At 40.2% G+C, this 20,700-nt stretch overlaps 1 protein-coding gene across 1 annotated transcript in view; it reads right to left on the bottom strand.

The window, feature by feature from the left end:
* The window catches only part of tln1 (talin 1), an 87,267-nt gene that overhangs the window by 62,975 nt on the left and 3,592 nt on the right, over positions 1-20,700 (bottom strand). The window contains exons 2-7 of the mRNA XM_051412241.1: positions 6,962-7,035; positions 3,575-3,737; positions 2,260-2,357; positions 1,315-1,444; positions 959-1,111; positions 7-149 (exon numbers count right to left, since the gene is read on the bottom strand). Coding sequence (XP_051268201.1) covers positions 7-149; positions 959-1,111; positions 1,315-1,444; positions 2,260-2,357; positions 3,575-3,704 — 654 coding nt within the window. The 5' untranslated portion in view covers positions 3,705-3,737; positions 6,962-7,035. The remainder of the gene's footprint in view (positions 1-6; positions 150-958; positions 1,112-1,314; positions 1,445-2,259; positions 2,358-3,574; positions 3,738-6,961; positions 7,036-20,700) is intronic.

The raw sequence follows: 20,700 nt of genomic DNA, 5'->3' as shown, positions 1-20,700 counted from the left end.
GTGTACCTGTACGTAGAGTAGGTTGAGCTGGACGGGGTCTCTGGAGTCCACGTTCTGGTCTGAGTAGAAGAACTTTCTCCTCAGGAGCAACATCTCTGTCTCCTCCACACCCTGTTCCCTCAACGTCCTGCCATGGTCCAACCAGTTCACTGTGGACAAACATCAACCAGATAAAGTCCCTGTACTCTCTGTTTGGAACTGACCCCCAACAGTTATTACTATATGTTAAATGGACTTGAACTTGTATAGCGCCTTTCTAGTCTTCTGACCACTCAAAGCGCCTTTACACTACATGACACATTCGCCTACATATACATTCATACAGTGATGGCAAGTCCATCAAACAGAAACTAACTTATTCATGCACATTCAGACACTGATGACACAGGAGCGATTCGGGGTTCAGTAACTTGCTCAAGGATACTTGGACATCAGGGGATCGAAACAACAACCTTCCGATTAGTGGACGACCTGCTCTAACTCTGAGGTAGTGCTTAATGACTAAGAATGGACTGTACTTACATAGTTTCTAATCTTCCAAACCAATCAAAGTACTTTTGAGTATAATATTACAGAGACTGTTTGATTTGCATATCAATATATCTTCTGGACTATTTTTTATTTTGCCGTCCATAGGCGAAGTGAACGTAAGAGATGTTTTATGGTACGTGTCACAGATGTGTTTTTGGACGCAAGGGGTCGCGCAGCTTCCCAGCACTGGACACTTGTCGGTCACACCTGATTGGACAAAAGAATTCTGCTCACATGGAAAGCACAGAAATGACGGATCCTGTGGACACATACCATTAGTCAGCTGTCTGTCACAGGTGGTGACTAGTCAGTTGTCAGCACAATATTACCAATATATTCACATCACCACATCCAACACAGATGGGTGATGCAGGACCACCAATGAAACCATGCCAATGTTGAGTGTGAGGGCTTATGTTTGTCATACACTCATCGTCTGTGTGGAGCTTCTGCTTCAGCTTCTCCATCTTCTTGTCGTCTCTCAGCAAAGTCTTGTCTCTTTTCAGGGTGCCAGTGGTCTCCTCCTTCTTCTCCTCACCAATGTCTCGCACCAGTGAGTACTCATCATAGTTTGTGATGCCTGACACACAAATACAATAAAGTTAGTTACTACAGTTACGTTCATTTCATATTGCTGTAAAAACAAATGCATGAGCTTTATTTTTTTTATGAAGCAATGTCAATTTAGTGATGTACAGATTGACATCAAAGCAGAAATCAGTCAACATTATATCATCCCCACATATCAGAGGTGAAGTGTGAGCTGTGCGTGACAGAGCTGACCTATTCTTGCACAGATGGTCATGAGCATGTCACTGACAATCTTGGAGTCGTCTACCATGACGGTCTTCACTGTGCCATCCAGCATGCGGATTTTCAGAGGCCTCTGCTTCTTCTTGTACTCCAGAGTGTCCTATAGGAGAGAGGAGACAGGTAGAGAGCTCTGTGTTACTACATGCCTGACACTTCGTTCAGCCTTGATTATTTATGATACTGCCTGTAACGTCCATCTTGACTCAACACTGTTCTTTTTCTCCCCCCCAGTCCACCAAAAAGTGGAGCACTTGTCTAAGAAACCCCATATGTCAGACTGGACATGTTTTCATGAGTTAATAGATGATCATGGAAAGGTCTCATAATTTTAAAATTGCCATATTTTGAAGACGTACAATTAAAATGTTTTTACAATTACCCATTTTTTGAAAAGTATTCCTGCTTGACTATAGCTACTTATAATCTGATTACATCATCCCAATTGCATGTAATCTCTTACTACCCAACCCTGGCTGGTTGTTGCACTTGTGTGATTAAAGCAGGGTTCTGCATGGGAGGGTAACATATGTCAACACCTTTATTATCATTATTCAATTATCACCACTAGGCTCCAAACAATGTTCCCCAGTGTTTCAAAATCTTTTTACTAATACACAAAGATATATTGGCCTGCACATTTTGATCCCATCACAATAGCCAATTAATTTTCAACAGTACCCAATATCTCACGGTCAGTCTGCAAAGCCCTAAAGTAAGGCTGTGGGCAGAGGTGTGGACTCAAGTCACATGACTTGGACTCCAGTCCGATTCGAGTCACAAATTTGTTGACTTGACAAAATTAAACCAATTAAAATAAAAGTGTACCCCTACAGACACTTTAAATCACACTGGGCACATTCTTTGTCATATCTGTAGCATTTAGCAGTGTGTAGAGTGCGTGCGAGAGTGACTCACTCCATTCCTCAACATGTAGTAGTCCAGGGCCTTTCCTGCCTCCAGCCAGATGCCTTTCTTTGGGTCTTCATCAGACAGAAACAGCCCATAGTCATTGGCTGCAGAAGGAAACAGAAATACTGAGTGAGTCACAGCAAGTGTGCATGTACGCCAAGAAACACACGTGGATATTCAGCCACTACGGAGATATTATTGTCTCAAGTGCTTGTGCGGGATGTGACTTTTAAATATGTGCACAAGATTCCCTGTCCATGTTAATCAGGTCAGTGGGTTACAATACATACATCTGCTCCAAATATATCAGGTTATACATTTCAAAGTGTGACCACTTTTCTCTTGAGTATAAGACAGGAGAACTGACTGGAGAGTAAAAACAAGCTGTTGATGTATTCAGAGATACTGGCTTAAACTCTTTGTCTTGCAGAATGACTTACAGGTTGAAACAAGCAATGCAGAGAGCTGCTTATAATCATAAGGCATAACTCTGCATGCATGCCAGCTGATGTATCTGTGGAGCAGAGGGCTAGTCTCAGTTTATAGAAATGTTTTCAACCGCAGAACTTCTGCAGAGCCTGTAATCATCTAGACAAAGGTAGCAAGGCCACAGTTCATCTGCTGTCAGACATTCTCCCCTCCATTCCACTCCATGGACCTGGGGTTGCTATACTGAAACTTCCACATGCTCACCACCTTTAGGAAATGATTGCATTTGACACTTCCTGGACAAGAAGACAATATGTGAAGTGATCCTGTTTGTGTGCTGAGTAGTTCTGTAAAGCTCATACGGTCCTAGATCAGGTCTCATTATTATCAACAAACGGTTGCAGAAACTTGGAGCTGTGTTTTACCGTTCTACAGCTCCCATCCTGCATTATCCTCTACTAGAATACAGTTTGAAAGGTTTTCTACAAAGACAATGAGTAACAAGGGCGCCCAGTTAGCTCAGTGGGTAGAGCTGGCGTCCCATGTACTGAGGCTGAGTCTTTGCTGCAGCAGCCCAGGGTTCGAGTCCGACCTGCAGCCCTTTGCTGCGTGTCATCTCCCCTCTCTGCCCCCCCTTTCCTGTCTACCTTCGGCTGTCTCTATCGATTAAAGGCAATAAAAAGCCCCAAAAGAATACTTTAAAAAAAAGACAATGAGTTACGTCTTTGTAGAAAACCCAAAACAATTAGTTGATTATCAAATAGTTGGCAATTTATTAGTTGACAACTAATCGATGAATCAATTGGTGCCTTATAACTCTTGTAGCCCTATCTGTGTGTGTGTGTGTGTGTGTGTGTGTGTGTGTGTGGAGGGAGAGAGAAAGATAACTTACGCTGGCCAAGCTGTGCCTCAGGAACTCTTTCCCTTATGATACGGCAGGCATCGTACACCATGGTGGAGGGCTCAAACTGCATGGTCTTCACCACATTCCCCACGCCGATCTTTAGTGACAGGGCCACCATGATTGCTGCTCTGCACCTCCACCCAACTCTCACCTGCATGACAGCCAATAAAGCAGTTAGTCAAGATAAGTCATATTTCATATTTGTACAGCCCAATATCACATACAGTGTATCAACAACTTCAACAGTTCCAACCCAATTTAAACTCTCCAAAGACCAGGAAAAACATGAATCCATTTTTCACACTCATAATGCCCATATCCATTCACTGTGCTGGCAGCTACAGTCACTCACGCTGAACAAGACGGGATGAACTGTTCACTCAATGCTTTAAAATTGATATTTTATCTTATTAGTGTAAACTTATACATGACGACTGGTAATGCATTTGAAGAGAAGTTTTGTGGGGTAGGCAGCACTAGCTGCAAACATGTTGGGAAATGCTGGCCCAGAGTCCATGTTTAAAATAACAATTTAGCTTATAGTGCACGTGTCGGCTCTGTATCGGCCAGTCTACAGCAGCCCTCCCTCTCTCTCAGTAGGACTACAAGTCTCTCCGAGTCCCTTAGATAGAGGAATTGTTAGACTCATCATGATGTCTCTGTCAACTGTTCCCTAGTCACACTAAGAAGACAACCTCTCCTCCACTGATGGAGGTTGTGCTCACTCCATCTGTACTAAGTGTTCTCCTCAGACACTGTGGACCAGCAGGTTGCCACAGTGTCTCTTTCCATATTATTCTGGGATTTTGTTTGTTCTGTCCAATAATCTCTGTATTTCTATTACATCATAATTTGTTTGGGTCTAATGTTCTGAGTGCTTGTATCCTGAAGCTGAGGGGGTCGTAGTGCTCAGCACCGGGATGCAGAGGGGACTCTTTTGTGGGTTCAGTTCCTTACAGCAGCTTTTGTAAGAGAAGGAGGGTGGGTCATTTGTTCGCCTATTTCTTATTTTCTCCTCTCTCAGACTCTCTTAAGGGCCTGTAAAAATGCTTCTAATGACTGCTCTATGTAGGTTTTATTACTTCTGGACAGTCAAGCTAGCCATTTCCCTATTTACCCAGTCTTTGTGCTAAGCTAAGCTAATTGGATGCTTCCAGTATCTAGCTTAGATTAGTGTTTTAGATTTAGAGGGTTTTTTTGTTTTAATATGTATATATATATATATATATATATATATATATATATATATATATATATATATATATTTTTTTTTTTTTTTTTTTTTTTTTTTTTTAAATATTAATGTCCCCGAAAATCTATTATCTTGGCCCTATGTTAACTGAAGTTCAGTAAAGGGAAGTGCATCACACCACAAGGGAACTTTATTTTTCTTACACTTCTCAGTATAGCCTGTTAAAATGAGGAACACCAGTTATATTTAACAGACAAAAAAAACAGATGACTATGAGAAACCCAGTTCACAAAGGAAACTACATGTTTATACAATCAGCAAAAAAACAGACTCCTGTAGTTGGTCAGTAAACAGATTCCCCTATAAGCCTCTATTCCATGTTGTAGCAGTGTGTTATAATTTAAGAGTACAGTGGTTAAATGTTGGCTGACCCCCAAACATCCATGATTTGTCAGAAGTGCCTATTTTGAAGCTTATGTTTTCTGTCAAAGCATTATATCATTGTACACAGAGCAACACAGGACAACAACACAGGAGGCTCTAACAAACTGTCTTAAAAAGGCCTAACTGGAGAGGGTGATGAAAATGGAGGGCAGAGCAGCATAACACACGCCTGTTCGGTCAGTCTGCTTGATGTGTACATATTATAAATATATAAAAGAGGAAAACCACTCCAAAGCTGATCCAGAGATACCCACCCACTGCCTCTCAACCAGAACACACTGTTCACAGTATCAAAAGCAGCACTGAGATCTGACACTACCAACAGAGAACTTTCTGTCATTGAAGACTCTGAGGAGAGCTGTTTCTGTTGAGTGCAACCAATGAAAGCCAGACTGAAACTTGTCAAGAATGTGCTCATCTAAGGCAGTTGTAAGCTGTTAGGAGCTACTTTTTTCGAAGACCTTGACATACAAGATAACTTAGAAATACGACTGTAGTAACAGCTTGTTTGAAATAAGCTGGAACATGAGCAGCATTATTGATCAAGGACCAATATAACCAATGACATTTTTCACCAAGAAGTAGGTACAATATCAAGAAGTCCAATATTCACTCTCCTTTTAGCTCTGGTTTGATCTCCAACGTCAGAGAAAATTTCTGGCTCTTAACCCTGTAAATTCTCCACTGTGTTCACCAGCTCATCACCAGCTTTGTCTGTCTGCTGTTTGGTTGAGGGTTGTGAGCTCTGTAGAGTTGGATAACAACAATTTTCTATGGGTACGTCACTACGAACAACAAATTTACTCTTTTTAAGTTGCAATTATTGCAACACTTGAGTGAGGAAATGTATGGGGATGATGTATGGGTAACAGGGACACTTTGAATAGGAGAGAGTAAGCAGATTTCTTTATAAAGCTGTTTGGAGATGGAGCATGAAAACAGCACGGCATGTGCTGGCATCAGAGCTCAGAGGGATTGAATGTCACAACACAGACGCCCTGACACCCACAGATTCATATCCTGCTGACACTCTATCACTGTCAGTTCCTCCCACTTTTTCTGGCTGCCTCCTTGATGACATGCGGATGTGGCTGGGGTGTGTAGCAGGGAGGGGATCAGATCTCAGATTACAGCTATCAACATGAATGCTGGGTACTGTAGTAACAGATAAAAATAAACCTAAAAGAAAAAAATTACGATGGAAAGCTGCTTTTTCCTGTCATATACTGATTGCATTCTGACAAAAACAATTCTAAACACCATAATGATTAAAGATTAACTTGCTCTAAAATCATTATTAGCTCAGCAAGGTCAGAACAAGCTGAGCCACAATGAGGAGTGAGATTTCTGCTGAGATATCAATGACTATAGTTTATTAAAGGGGATATACATGTTTTAAAACATGAATATAGCAGAAAACAGCTATTAACTATGAGAAGATATAGTGGAGTTATGGTGTCACCCTCCCTCTGCCTGTGTTACTATCGTTTTTATCATCTACGTCTGTGAATTAATGATTTATTTACCCCAAACCAGAGTTGGTGATTGTTGGGACAGTGGAAAGACTAAAGACTTGGTGAGTTTTATTTTGTTTCTATCCACTTTGAATGAAGTTTATTCGTAATATGTGACTCACTGTAGATCCTACATTGTTGAATCTCAGATCAACGGCTGATCATACTAACTTTGTTGTTGCTCACTTTCAATTCACTAATAAATAAGGAGAGTGAAGTAAATACCTGATGTAAACCAGAGTTTGAGTGACAGCCCTTCTGCCCAGTCAGATGATGAACTCTGAGTTTCTTCTCCCTGGCTGAAGAAAATGAAAGACAAGGACCAGGTTACAATCATTTTTATTCAGCAAACAGTTTTTACTCATATGACATACACCGATCAGCCATAACATTATGACGCCCAGGTACCCTGGTAGTCATAATGTTCTGCAGCCCCACACCAACAAACTGTGACACACTGTGTGTTCTGACACCTTTCTATCAGAACCAGCATTGACCTTTTCAGCAGTTTGAGCTACAGTAGCTCATCTGTTGGATCAGACCACACGGGGCAGCCTTCACTCCCCATGTGCATCAATAACCCTTGGCCACCCATTACCCTGTCCCCTGGTCACCGTTTTTCCTTCCTTGGACCACTTTTAGTAGATACTGACCACTGCAGACCAGGAACACCCCATAAGAGCTACAGGTTTGGAGATGCTCTGACCCAGTCGTCAACCATCACAATGTGGCCCTTGTCAAAGTCGCTCAAAAAAAAAAAAAAGCTGCCCATTTTTCCTGCTTCTAACGTATCTACTTTGAAGACAAAATGTACACTTGCTGCCTGCTATGTCCCACCCACTGCTCAGAATGTTTTGGTAAATGGTAAATGGACCTGTACTTGTATAGCGCCATTCTAGTCTTCCGACCACTCAAAGCGCTTTTACACTACGTGCCACATTCACCCTTTCACACACATTCACACAGTGACTCACACACACAGCATCGGGAGCAATTCGGGGTTTAGTATCTTGCTCAAGGATACTTTGACATGTGGCGGGAAGAGCCAGGGATCAAACCAACAACCTTCCAATTAGTGGACGACCCACTCTGCCTCTAAGCCACAGCCACACTTATGGCTGATCGGTTTATTTCATCTTCATAACCAACCAAGACACAATAACCCAACCCTCCCCACATTATTTGCAAAAGCTTGCGATTGTGACGTTTGCTAGGGCTGCCCAATTAATCGAAACATTATCAAAATCGCAATAGCGGCAATGTTTTAATAAATGTCAAATGTGTGAGAAAACAGCATTATAATGAAGAACTGTGTAGTTCTGCAGAGGTGACCTGGCCTACAAATGTCCTCCAGATTTATGATAACATGTTTGTTTGGTAAAGATACATCAATCACATTATATAATTGCAAAAAATGCTCTCTGTTCCTATAAAAACACTATAGGAGAACAACTTCGATATTGAAATGCAATGCAAGATTCTCCTTTGTCACTACCATGCTACAAGGTGCCAACTAACTAATTCCATTCACACACTCGCCTCTGCTACAGGTTTATTGGCTGATTGTGTTTCTCTGCAGCAGCATGTTTGAAGTTACGGCTTTTGGCAGCCACATGCACAGCTCTCAGGCTGCTGTCATTCAGCACAACATGCTGATACACATCAGTGCTTCAAAGGGGATGGGTGGGGGTATCTTCCTCTACTCTGGAATGACCGGGTTCTTGCGAGATCTCGCTCAGAAGATGTCATTTCCTGTTTTAACAAGCCCTTCAATGCCATAAAAGGGCATTTCAGCCATCTGTATATTATGATTCATCTGGGAGCAGTGGATCCAGTGTTCATATAGTGAATGGAAGGGCAGTTTGTTTGACTTAAGGAGAGATAAGAGGGGACTCATCTAAAGCTCATTCAAGCATTTATGTCACTACTACAAAAACCTCAGCATTCAAAAAGCTCCTGGTTGTCGAACACATATTATTAAAAGACATTTAGGAGAACATTCAGGAGCACAAAGCCAAGGTTACTTTGAGACAGAGATAATCCTGTTTCAAAACACAATGTCTGAAGAGTTCAGAAAAGGGACTGCGGTGGCTTCCCACTCCACCCTGACTGAAAGAAGAAGTGCTGAGTCACAACAGTAATTACTGCAGTTACTGAGAATCCACAGCAGCCAATCACAATCAGTTTGGCACGAAAACGATAGAAAACATTTGTTTAATAAAATGATAATAAGCATGCACACTGTAAAAACACCAACTTATATTATCTGGCATAAAGAAGGCTTACAAGCAGTTAAGACTAACAAATCAAAACTTGAAGTAAGCATTTTAGTTGTGGCAACAAACCAAGCCAGTATGGTCTTTTAATAAGAGTGTGTCATTGTAATTTTCTTTAAAAAGTTTTTAGTTGTGAAACCATTTCAGAATAATCCAATGCGTGTATTGACTGTGCTGTTCGTCACTTAACTCATCAAAGCAAGTTGTTCAGGAACATTATTAGCTTTCTAGCACAACTCCCAGCATGCAGAAAGTTAAGTTTGAGTTTCAATCAAATCTGAAACTGCTTCATTAGTGAAAAATAAACAACTCTTGATGATATAACAAAAACGCATCAAATACATCATTAACGACAGTAGACTTATGTCAGCCCAGTCTTGTACTATAAAGTGACAGCAGTCAACTGTCATCTTGAGGCCAAACATCCTTTCTATCTCCAGCAGTCAGATACTGCACATCTCAGCCCCTATCTCATGTCCTTCAGGCCTGCACCAACAACCAGAGGAACAATACAGCAGCTTATCTTATTATGCAAGAACAGCACATCTTACTTTCACAACTGCTCTCCAGGGATGATAAACACAGTATGTGATACAGAACATCCCCTGTGTACAGTCTCTATAACAAACATCAGCCAATGACTGAAGCTTGTAACTGTATGTTAAAAACAACCTGTTCAGTTCATTGTAAAACTGTAACTGTGGATGTAGCGGAGTTATCAATACTCCACAGGTCAGATGCATATGTGAACAATCCATTGCCACCAATGGCAGCTGGTAGGTTTACGCATCTGTTCTACCAAACCTCTTGGAAGGATAAACTGTAATAGTGATAATGATAAAATAATGAGACTTTATATCAGGAGGAAATCAACAATCTTGAGTGCTAGACAGAAAACAACCTGTTCAACAGCAGCAAAACCAAAGGAGCTGATTGATGATTTTAGTTAAAAAGGACACAAAGACACACACCCACTGTTTACATCAGTGGAACTGAGGTGGAACAGGTCAACAGTTTTATATTGCTGTAAATCAGCATCACAGAGAATCTGTCGTGATCATCTCACATCTCCCCCGGGTAACAAAGCACAGAAACGACTGTATTTCTTAAAGAAACTCAAGAAAGCAAAATTCCTGTGCCAGGTTCTTGTTAACTTTTACAGAAGAGTAATAGAAAGCAACCTGACTGGAAACATCACAAACTGGAATCATGGGATGTGCATAGACAGGAGGACTCTGGAGCGAGTAAATGAAAGCACCCAGAAGATCATCTCTTACCCCAACTGGTCGAGACAGGCGACAACCCACCTAGAGCCGGAGGAACTGTCCTAGGTTTCTGCCTTTTAACAGGCAGTTTTTCCTTGCCCTTGTCGCCAAGTGCTTGCTCATGGTGGTACTGTTGGGTCTCTGTAATTAATGTTAAAGAGTTCGGTCTAGACCTGCTCTATTTGAAAAGTGTCCTGAGATAACTTCTGTTATGAATTGGCGCTATACAAATAAAATTGAATTGAATTGAATTGAATTGAATCATTGGTACTCAGCTACCCACCCCAGCCACAGCCTGTTCATCCTTAGCTTGTGAAGTACAACATAAGGTATGCTCTGTAAGTATTACATAATAAAAACGGTTGAGTATCATTATTACTTTATTCGGTACAATTACTCACTTCAACAGAGGAAGGTGTTCAAAGACCTGGAGCAGCTGGAGAAACAGTTTTACTCTGCTCACTTTGTTCAAGCTGGATAACTAAACTACAATGATTATATTGAATATCTGTACAGAATACGACTATATAATAACTATAAATAACCGTCAAAGGAACATTAATAATAAACAGTATGGCAGCAATATGTCTAGTATGAAGAAATTTGTAAACAAATGACAAGACAAGTTGGCGCCAAAAAAAAAAAAAAACCCAGTCCTATTAAAAACAACATACAGCTCAACTGAATTTCACATACATTTAATTGAAATTTGTCCTCAGCATTTGACCCATTCCTATACACCAAGAGCAGTGGGCAGATGTGGGAGCAACTCGGGGAGCTGGGGAACTGAACCGCCAACCTTGCGGTTAGTTGGCGTCTCCCACTCTACCTACTGAGCCAACAACAACAGGGATTCATATAGAAACACTTGACATTTTAAATACTGATTAACCATTAGACTCATTGTAATATATCATAGGAACAGTCCCTGATGGAAAAGAGAAAAGATTACCTATTATTGGTTACAAAAAAGCTTGTCTTGACTCAAACCACCTACTCCACATTAATTTTCAATTCAATTCAATTTTATTTGTATAGCGCCAATTCATAACAGAAGTTATCTCAGGACACTTTTCAAATAGAGCAGGTCTAGACCGAACTCTTTAAAACATTATTTACAGAGACCCAACAGTACCACCATGAGCAAGCACTTGGCGACAAGGGCAAGGAAAAACTGCCTGTTAAAAGGCAGAAACCTAGGACAGATCCTCCGGCTCTAGGTGGGTGGTCGTCTGCCTCAACCAGTTGGGGTGAGAGAGAGAGAGAGAGAGAGAGAGAGAGAGAGAGAGAGAGAGAGAGAGAGAGAGAGAGAGAGAGAGAGAGAGAGATTAATGACAAGACAAGTTAATGAAAGTGTACTTAACAGAAAGAAATAGACAAAAACTCTGTGTTTATAAACCAATGGGCTCCTGTAACTGCTGACTTTGGATTGTGATAAGGTGTTGACTTATACCATTTTTACAACAGAGTGCATATATTCATTGGCACTTCTTTACTGGATATGATTAATCTTTCTTTATTATCAGGATATGTACCACAGTCCTTTAAAGTAGCTGTAATTAAACCCCTTCTTAAAAAGTCTACTCTTGACCCAGGGGTTTTAGCCAACTATAGACCGATTTCTAACCTCCCGTTCCTCTCTAAGATTCTGGAGAAAGTAGTCGCCAAAGAGTTGTGTGACTTTCTACATAACAATAGTTTATTTGAGGATTTTCAGTCAGGATTTAGAGTTCATCATAGCACAGAGACAGCTCTGGTTAAAGTTAATAATGACCTTCTGACTGCTTCTGACAATGGACTTGTCTCTGTACTTGTATTATTAGATCTTAGTGCTGCATTTGACACCATTGACCATGATATTCTTTTACAGAGACTTGAGCATCAAATTGGCATTAAAGGAACTGCCCTAACCTGGTTTAAGTCATACTTATCAGATCGTACTCAGTTTGTACATGTTAACGATGAATCCTCCATAAATACTAAAGTTAGTCATGGAGTTCCACAAGGTTCTGTACTTGGACCAATACTATTTACTTTATATATGCTCCCTTTAGGCAACATTATTAGGAATCACTCCATTAACTTTCACTGTTATGCAGATGATACGCAGTTATATCTATCAATCAAACCCAATGAAATTAATCAATTATCTAAATTACAAACATGTCTTAAGGACATAAAATCCTGGATGACCTGCAATTTTCTGATGTTAAACTCAGAAAAAACCGAAATTCTTGTTCTTGGCCCCAAAAACCTTAGAGACTCATTGTCTAAAGATATAGTCACTCTAGATGGCATTAACTTGGCCTCTAGCACCACTGTCAGGAATCTTGGAGTTCTCTTTGATCAGGATTTGTCATTTAACTCCCACATAAAGCAGACCTCTAGGACTGCCTTCTTTCATTTACGTAATATTAGAAAAATTAGACACATACTATCACAGACAGATGCAGAAAAACTAATCCATGCATTTGTTACTTCAAGGCTGGATTACTGCAACTCTTTATTATCAGGTTGCCCCAATAAGTCCATTAAAACGCTCCAATTAATTCAGAACGCTGCAGCACGAGTACTGACAGGAACTAGAAAAAGAGATCACATCTCTCCTGTACTAGCTACTCTGCATTGGCTCCCTATAAAATGTAGAATTGAATTTAAAATACTCCTCCTCACCTATAAAGCTCTTCATGGTCAGGCCCCTTCATATCTTAAAGAGCTCATAGTACCCTATTACCCCACTAGAACACTACGTTCTCTGAATGCTGGGCTACTTGTGGTTCCTATAGTCTCTAAAAGTAGAACAGGAGCCAGAGCCTTCAGTTACCAAGCTCCTCTCCTGTGGAACCGGCTTCCAGTTGTGGTTCGGGAGGCAGACACCCTCACCACTTTCAAGAGTAGGCTTAAGACATTCCTCTTTGATAAAGCTTATAGTTAGGGCTGGATCAGGTGAGTCCTGAACCATCCCTTAGTTATGCTGCTATAGGCCTAGACTATCGGGGGATTTCCCATGGTGCACTGAGCTACTCTCTTCCTCTCTCTTTCTGCACTCATTCATGTCCCTTTAATGCATGTTACTAACTCCACTTCTTCCCCGGAGTTCTTGTGCTTTCTCGTCTCGCAGGTTCTCATGGATCCTGGTGGAGCCTCCTGCCATGGTCCTGCTTGACTGCCATTGCCAATACTGTTGTTGCTGTGCACCTGTCTGTCTGTCTGTCGCTCTCTCTCTCTCTCTCTCTCTCTCTCTCTCTCTCTCTCTCACCCCAACTGGTCGAGACAGACGACCACCCACCTAGAGCCGGAGGATCTGTCCTAGGTTTCTGCCTTTTAACAGGCAGTTTTTCCTTGCCCTTGTCGCCAAGTGCTTGCTCATGGTGGTACTGTTGGGTCTCTGTAATTAATGTTAAAGAGTTCGGTCTAGACCTGCTCTATTTGAAAAGTGTCCTGAGATAACTTCTGTTATGAATTGGCGCTATACAAATAAAATTGAATTGAATTGAATTGAATTCAGGTTTTTTAAACATGGGTAAACCTGCTGAAAATAGTCTGATAGATTGACTTCTTTGCCATGGCCAATTTGTCTTTCTGTTTTCTTCTGATGTGTCACATTCAATGCTGTTGTATATCAAAATATGGTTTGTATTTCAATTGTTTACGTTTTATTTATTATTATTTTATTGATTATTTATGTTATTATTTATGATGAGAAGACATTTTTACTGTTAGAAGTAATTTGAAGAATATAAATAAAGATATTGCTGGGAAAACGAATTAAAAAATGTGCATTAGTGTTAACAGTAAAGCAGTGTAGCAGAAGTAAACCAAGCTGTGGTGAAAAAAGTTGAGTGCAAGTTCACAGCACTGCAGAGTACAGCTCTTCGCAACCAATGAGGTCTGCTGACTCTGTTCTCAGCCACACTCTGACATCCTGTGTGGTTGTAACAGTGTACTGCTGCAGCACAACAATACCAACACAGTCATTGCATACTATGCACCATGAGCAACCTAAGCACATAAAGCTGCGTTTTCTAAGTGCTGTTATATTTATTGAAACACTTTCAGCTCTGCTGTTGTATTTTGCACTATGTGCACTGCTGTCACAGTCAGTGACATATCAAGGCAAAAGCCATAGGAAGTGTTGCTGCTGTGGGCTCTGATAACTGTACAGACAGTTTAATAATACTTCTATTTGAAAGTCAGTCTTTTTTCAGCCTTTTCACAGATGTGTCGCAGCAGCACCCAAAGTACACACAGCTGCAGCTCTGACAAATAAGGCTCCATTTGATGAATGTAGGACAATGAGACAGCAGTGACAGTAGTCCTCATTACCTGGCACACTTAAAACCGAGCCATCTGTTAATGTTAAAATATGCAGCTGTGTCAGAACAACCTGATGGGGTCATCTATGTAGTAGAGTGGTCTAAAACAGTGGTTCTCATCTTGGGACCGACATTCCCCCATGGTCTTTGAGTCGCATCCCACTTTTATATATAATACATTATTTACATTTTCTTATCCATGAATTCTGGGTGGGTGCTGTCAGATCCGAATATCTTGCATATTTCTACACACAGCAACACATAAACATACACTGCCCAGATTGGAATCACACACACACAGAGCAGTCATATAGCCAGTATGGACAAATCAGGCGATTGGATTGTGTTCTGCCATTACTCCGGCAGCATGTCGTAGTAACTCTATTGGATTAACGATGTTAGGCAGTGGCCCCCAGTTATCATTCAAACATCACACCGTAGGAAGAAAAAGAAACACTGATTTCTGACTGGAGGGGGACTTTAAATACATGAGCTGGCACTATGTACTGACTGCATGAGAAGAGGTTGCCACCATTTGAATGTCAAATCAGCAGCACATCTGCATTTTAGCCACTAGAAAGTGCTAACTGTAGTGTTAGTGACAGCGGTGTACAGGGATCAGTTCCACTTTGGACTGAAACCTTTCAAAAACAGAACTGTTGTTGGGAAGTGGAACATGAGTGTTGTTGTTGTTACTGTTATATAGCAGTAATGCCAATACTGACATATGCCACCAAAACAACACATCCATACAGCATGCTGCAGCAATTTAAAAGGCCTGTGACACATTCTGAAGGTGTTGTTTCTTTTACTACGGTTATTGATGCAACTGAAAGTATAAGTATAATAATATTAAATAATATAATATTTTTTGGAACAAGAAAAGCAGTAACGGATCATTTAAAGTGACATAGCCTGCTTTATTTCACTCATACTTACCTTTGGTCCTTAAGAAATATCAAGATATGTACTTTATTAAGCTTTAATTTATTTTTTTATTTTTTTAATATACACACACACACACACACACACACACACACACACACACGTGGACATGCACAACAGGGAGAGAGATGGTGGAGTGATGGGCTCGCCACATTAGTGGCACCCATGAGCATGAGCAGATTCTTGGGGTTAGGTTGCCTTGCTCAAGGGAACCTCGGCAGTGCACAGGAGGTGAAGCTCCAGCTACCAGTCCACACTCCATATTGTGGTCTGTGGGACTTGAACCAGCCAAGTCCCTACACACTGAGCTACTGCCGTCCTCCAATTTTAGATTAATTATCAGAATAATTCACAAAACAAAGAAAATGACAGATTCAGTCAACGTAGTCGGTGAGATCTTCTAGCAGTTGTGCTCTACTCAATACCTCAATTGTATCACAACTACAGAGGGAAAACATATTCATGCTTGGAATTTGGATTTGTTAACTGTTTTGTTCAACCAACCCTCCAAAACCCAATATGAATGTCAACTTTCCACTATTTTCTGTCATTTTACAGGCCATATAATCAATTAATAATTGGCAGAGGCTGAAATAATGGTAAAAGCTTGTGTATTTTGAAATAACTCAAATCTAGGGATGGGCACGAGTACTTGAGTACTTGTTTGGTTATCAGTATTTGTTTAATGTATCAAGTACCTGCATTTAGATGCATTTAAAGCTTTTAGTCACACATCACTCATCTAATTTACAGGTAGAATGGTGAACAGGCAAAAAAGGTGGTGTTTGGAAGTAGTTCTACAATTAAACTCTCTATTTTACTCCTAGGGAGACCCAAGACCAGTAGTAATCTCTACTAAGGTTCCACAAAATATAGAGCAAAAGTCAGGACGTATCATATGACACAAATTTTAATTGACAAAATGTTAAACATTTTTCATTTGGTCTGTAATCTACACATTTTTACAATTGGAGGACATAAAAATCATTTTACAACCTACAACAATCATAAATGAGAATGAAAATGTTAAAAAACAAAATACTGTTATTCTATTCCATATCATTTTTGTCAAGTCCACAGGTTTTGATTGTTAGAGATATTAACATACTGCACCACTGCCCACTTCAGTCTAAATATATTTCTATTGGTTTCATATCTGTAAGACCTATAGGTGGAAATAGTATGTCCAAGAACTGAAGTAAACTACTTTTGAGTGTTTGAAATTTGCACAACTTTCCCCACACTATATTTCATAATGAAATATTAGACCTTTGGATATGGAGACCTTTTATATTTTGGTAGTACTACTTTTGCCTTTCTGCATCCTTTAAATTAGGTACTAGTACATACTTAGCAGGGCAACAAAAACCCCAAACTGTATATCTGCTCTGCCGCCTCCAGCCCTGCAGAAGAATTCAACTCTGCATTCCTTTGGAATACCAGCATCAGAACATAGAGAGGGGGAGAAGAAAGAAGAGAAGCTTTATTCAGCCTTATGTCACTGGCAGCCAACACAAGTACTAAATGCAGCCAATCCCAGCGGAATACTGGAATGTGAAGACGGAGAAATGGCAGAGGGAAGATAACATCTCATCTAAAATTTGAGACTCTAAGGAAGTCAACGAAAAACAAGGCTGTTTATATGATACACAGTATGTATGCAATTTCCTGTAACCATTTACAACACTGAAATGACTTTGGTTATTGTACTTTATATAGCTTTACTACCATTTCACTGTAAAACCAGATAAGTTAAAACATTTGATTTTGATTGATTGATTTAAAAAAATGTTGAAACTGATTACATTGAAAAATTATAGTAAAACCAGAGGTGGGTAGAGTAGCCAAAAATTGTACTCAAGTTAAAGTACTGTTACTTCAGAATAATATGACTCACGTAAAAGTAAAAAGTAGTCATCCAAATAATTACTTGAGTAAGAGTAAAAAAGTACTTGGGGAAAAAAGTATTCAATCAGACAGACAAAAATACAAAATAATCATCCTTAGGCAAATTATAATTCATCCAATCAATAAAATCAATTAAAATTAATTAATTACAAAATAGCTTAAATTAAAATAATCCAGGTAAATTCAAGTACTTAAAAAATAATAATAAATAAAAAATAAATAAGCACAAGTAACACAAATTTCCAAACCTTTATACTTTTTTACCAGGCTCTGCAGGCAGAACTAGAACAAGGCAGCCCATAATCTCTCATAAACTGTGTGTGTGTGTGTGTGTGTGTGTGTGTGACAAGACACCGCATAATGTAGCTGCTGTTTCGCACTTTTACTAAGGTAAACATGCTTTCAATATGAGGCCAGGGGTGTTTCTTCTCGTCTGTGTCTGCATTGCCGACGGTTGATTCTGACATTTTTGTTTGCTACGACTGTGACGCTAACCCGTCCCACCGCTGAGCTTGAGTATGGTCACGTGACGAGACTGCACAACTACGTTTGATTGGTGAAACACAGTCACGTGGTAGAGCGGAAGTCTCTCTCTCTGTCAAAATAAAACATTAAAATGAGGCGTAAGCGGGGGGGATAAAAACAATGATGTGTAGAATACCAAAGTAACGAGCTCATTGTAGCCTAATGTAGCGCAGTAAGAGTACAGTTTCTTCTTCACAAATATACTCAAGTAAAAGTAAAAAGTATAGTGATTTAAAACTAACGTTACTCCTAGAAGTATATTTTTTTCAAAAACTTACTCAAGTAAATGTAACGGAGTAAATGTAACTCGTTACTACCCACCTCTGAGTAAAACTAATTCAATTTCATAAATTTTTATTTAAACTGTAAAAACAAAATAACTAGTAATATGAACTAAATGACTTAATCAACAACTAACTTAATCAGGAATGTTTCTATAACCACTACTTCACAACTTATTCGGGAAAAAGCGATTCCATCTCCCGTCCTTTTTGTAAACGTCAAAAACCGAAGAGAAAGAAAGCAGTTAGAACTCATATTTAGTTTGATGATCAGAACACTTTCTGAGAGATGATGAATTTTTGCACATTTAATAATAAAAGGTCTGTTCTTTCCGGTCTTTGACTTATGACAATTCCAGTGTCTTTTCAGCAGAAGATGGCAATAATCTTCCCTGCTGTTGTAGAGCCTCCTCTCAGGATGCAGGGGGCCTGAATATGCTACAGAGGGTTACAGCAGAGAGCCAAACCCAGGGCAGACATGTCCATCAAACACTCGTAAAAGAGTGGAGGGGAGAGTGTCTCCAACTAAATTAATGTTCACACTACCTGCTGTGACTATGACCATACACACTCTTTTATCTCTTAATTAAACTGAGGACATTTACAGTGATGAACTGGTGCACATAGGTTCATCCCACACTAACTGCTTCCCAGAATCAGCTCATATTGCAACAGTCAATGCTCAAACTCATTTAAATGGACCAATTTAGTGGCACCTAGCGGTATAGTTGCAGACCACAACTCCTTTGCTTCACCCTCCCCGTCCAAGTGCAAAGCAGAAACTACTGTGGCTTCAAAACGCCCCCATCTAGAGTCAGTGTTTTGTTTGTTCCCTCTGGACTATTGTAGAAACATGGCTGTTCAACATGGCAGACTACACGGAAGGCTATCTACACCAGTGGACTTTCAGTCCTAGCGCAGAGTGGGTTTCCACCATCTTTAACAGAAGTGCCAGCCTGCAGAGAGACACCTTGCTGAGCAGGGTCAGACATCTAACATTGCCTTAGTCCCAAACCCTCCCCACTTCCCAAAATAGCATTTTGAAAAGTGATGTGGACATGTTCCCCTCATCCCCAGCACATTCTTAAGCCTCAGCCCTCTTTATTATATTGAACATACTTCTATCCACATTTATACATATTACAGTTAAATCAGCACACAGTTTGACGAATGACTGCTTGCGTACAGGACAGGCCATGTTGTACACAATGAGTGAATAGAATGTGTGAAGGATCGGTGGTAGTCCTCAGTGTTGACAGGAGAGACTTTCTCGGGCTGGTGTGTAAACAGCAGTTGAGCTCAGGAAACACCATGCCCTCTGCAGACCTTCAGAAACACATTCAGACTGTATATCTCTTGTGCTGACTGACTAGAAGTGGCTGCTCCACAGTTCCATGATACTAAGAAGTGGTTTGTATTGGTTTTTTGCCCTAAAAGACACCAATAAGTCATTACTGTAACACTGGAGCCTAGCATGTCTAATTTCTCCAAACAACCCTACTGCTTCATATAATCTTTAAATGCGAGGTGCTTTAAATGAGCTGCTTTTAGCTCTGGAGAGCTCTCATTGGTCTGACTGAACTCTCCAGGCATCTGACACAGGCTTGGGAATTGGCTCAAGTCTAAAACAAATAATTTCTTGTGCTGGAGGAGTGGCAGCACATGTTGTCTTGACCAAATATGGCTGAGTAAAAACACTATAGTCTGATCTCTGCTGTACACTGGAATGAAAAGCAGGTTTCCTTAACTGGTGTGAGAGTGGGCCATGACATAACACACTGACACCTTTCCAACAGAGCTTTTACTCTATAGCAGTCCGCTTAGTAAAACTATTCAGCCTCTAGGTCCAACTAAATGACTAATTCATTTCAGGCTGTACTGTACTGGGGCATGTGTGCAAGTGGTGAGTTTGCTACGTTGTAGAACCCAATCAATATGTTGGCCTATCTCAGACAGAACAGTATCTCATCCGATATGCGCCAATTTCTTCTGGTGTGTAATGCAAAAATGCTTGTAGTTTTTACATATACTGTTTTCTTTAATTCTTTCATTTTCTCAGTGTTCATTTATAGAAACGGTTGACAATGTAGCCTATATATTAAATTATAAAAACCCAATTCAGTCAGGCTCTACTTGTGACAGACCAAAGTTGTCTACCTTCATCCCTTTTTCCTCCCAGCAGCAACACAGGAAGTGAGATATAACAGGGACACCAAGCCAAACTAAGACCTTCCTCAACAAATGATGAGCAATGATTGGGCAGATTTAAGTTCATTGTTAATATTATTTAAAGCTGCAGTGTTTAACTTAATAAGCTACGGCTTCCACTATTTTTGTTGTTGTTTTGTTTCCTGTTTGTTTTTGGATGGTACTGGAACTTTTAGTCATAAACACTGGAGCATGAGCATTCTTGAGTAGGATGGCCAGGTGCAGAGTGAAGTGATAAGG

Source organism: Dicentrarchus labrax, unplaced genomic scaffold (assembly GCF_905237075.1).
Source record: "Dicentrarchus labrax unplaced genomic scaffold, dlabrax2021, whole genome shotgun sequence".
Taxonomy (NCBI): Eukaryota; Metazoa; Chordata; class Actinopteri; family Moronidae; genus Dicentrarchus; species Dicentrarchus labrax.
Note: the sequence above shows the minus strand (reverse complement) of the source record. Positions and strands in the feature narration are given on the sequence as shown.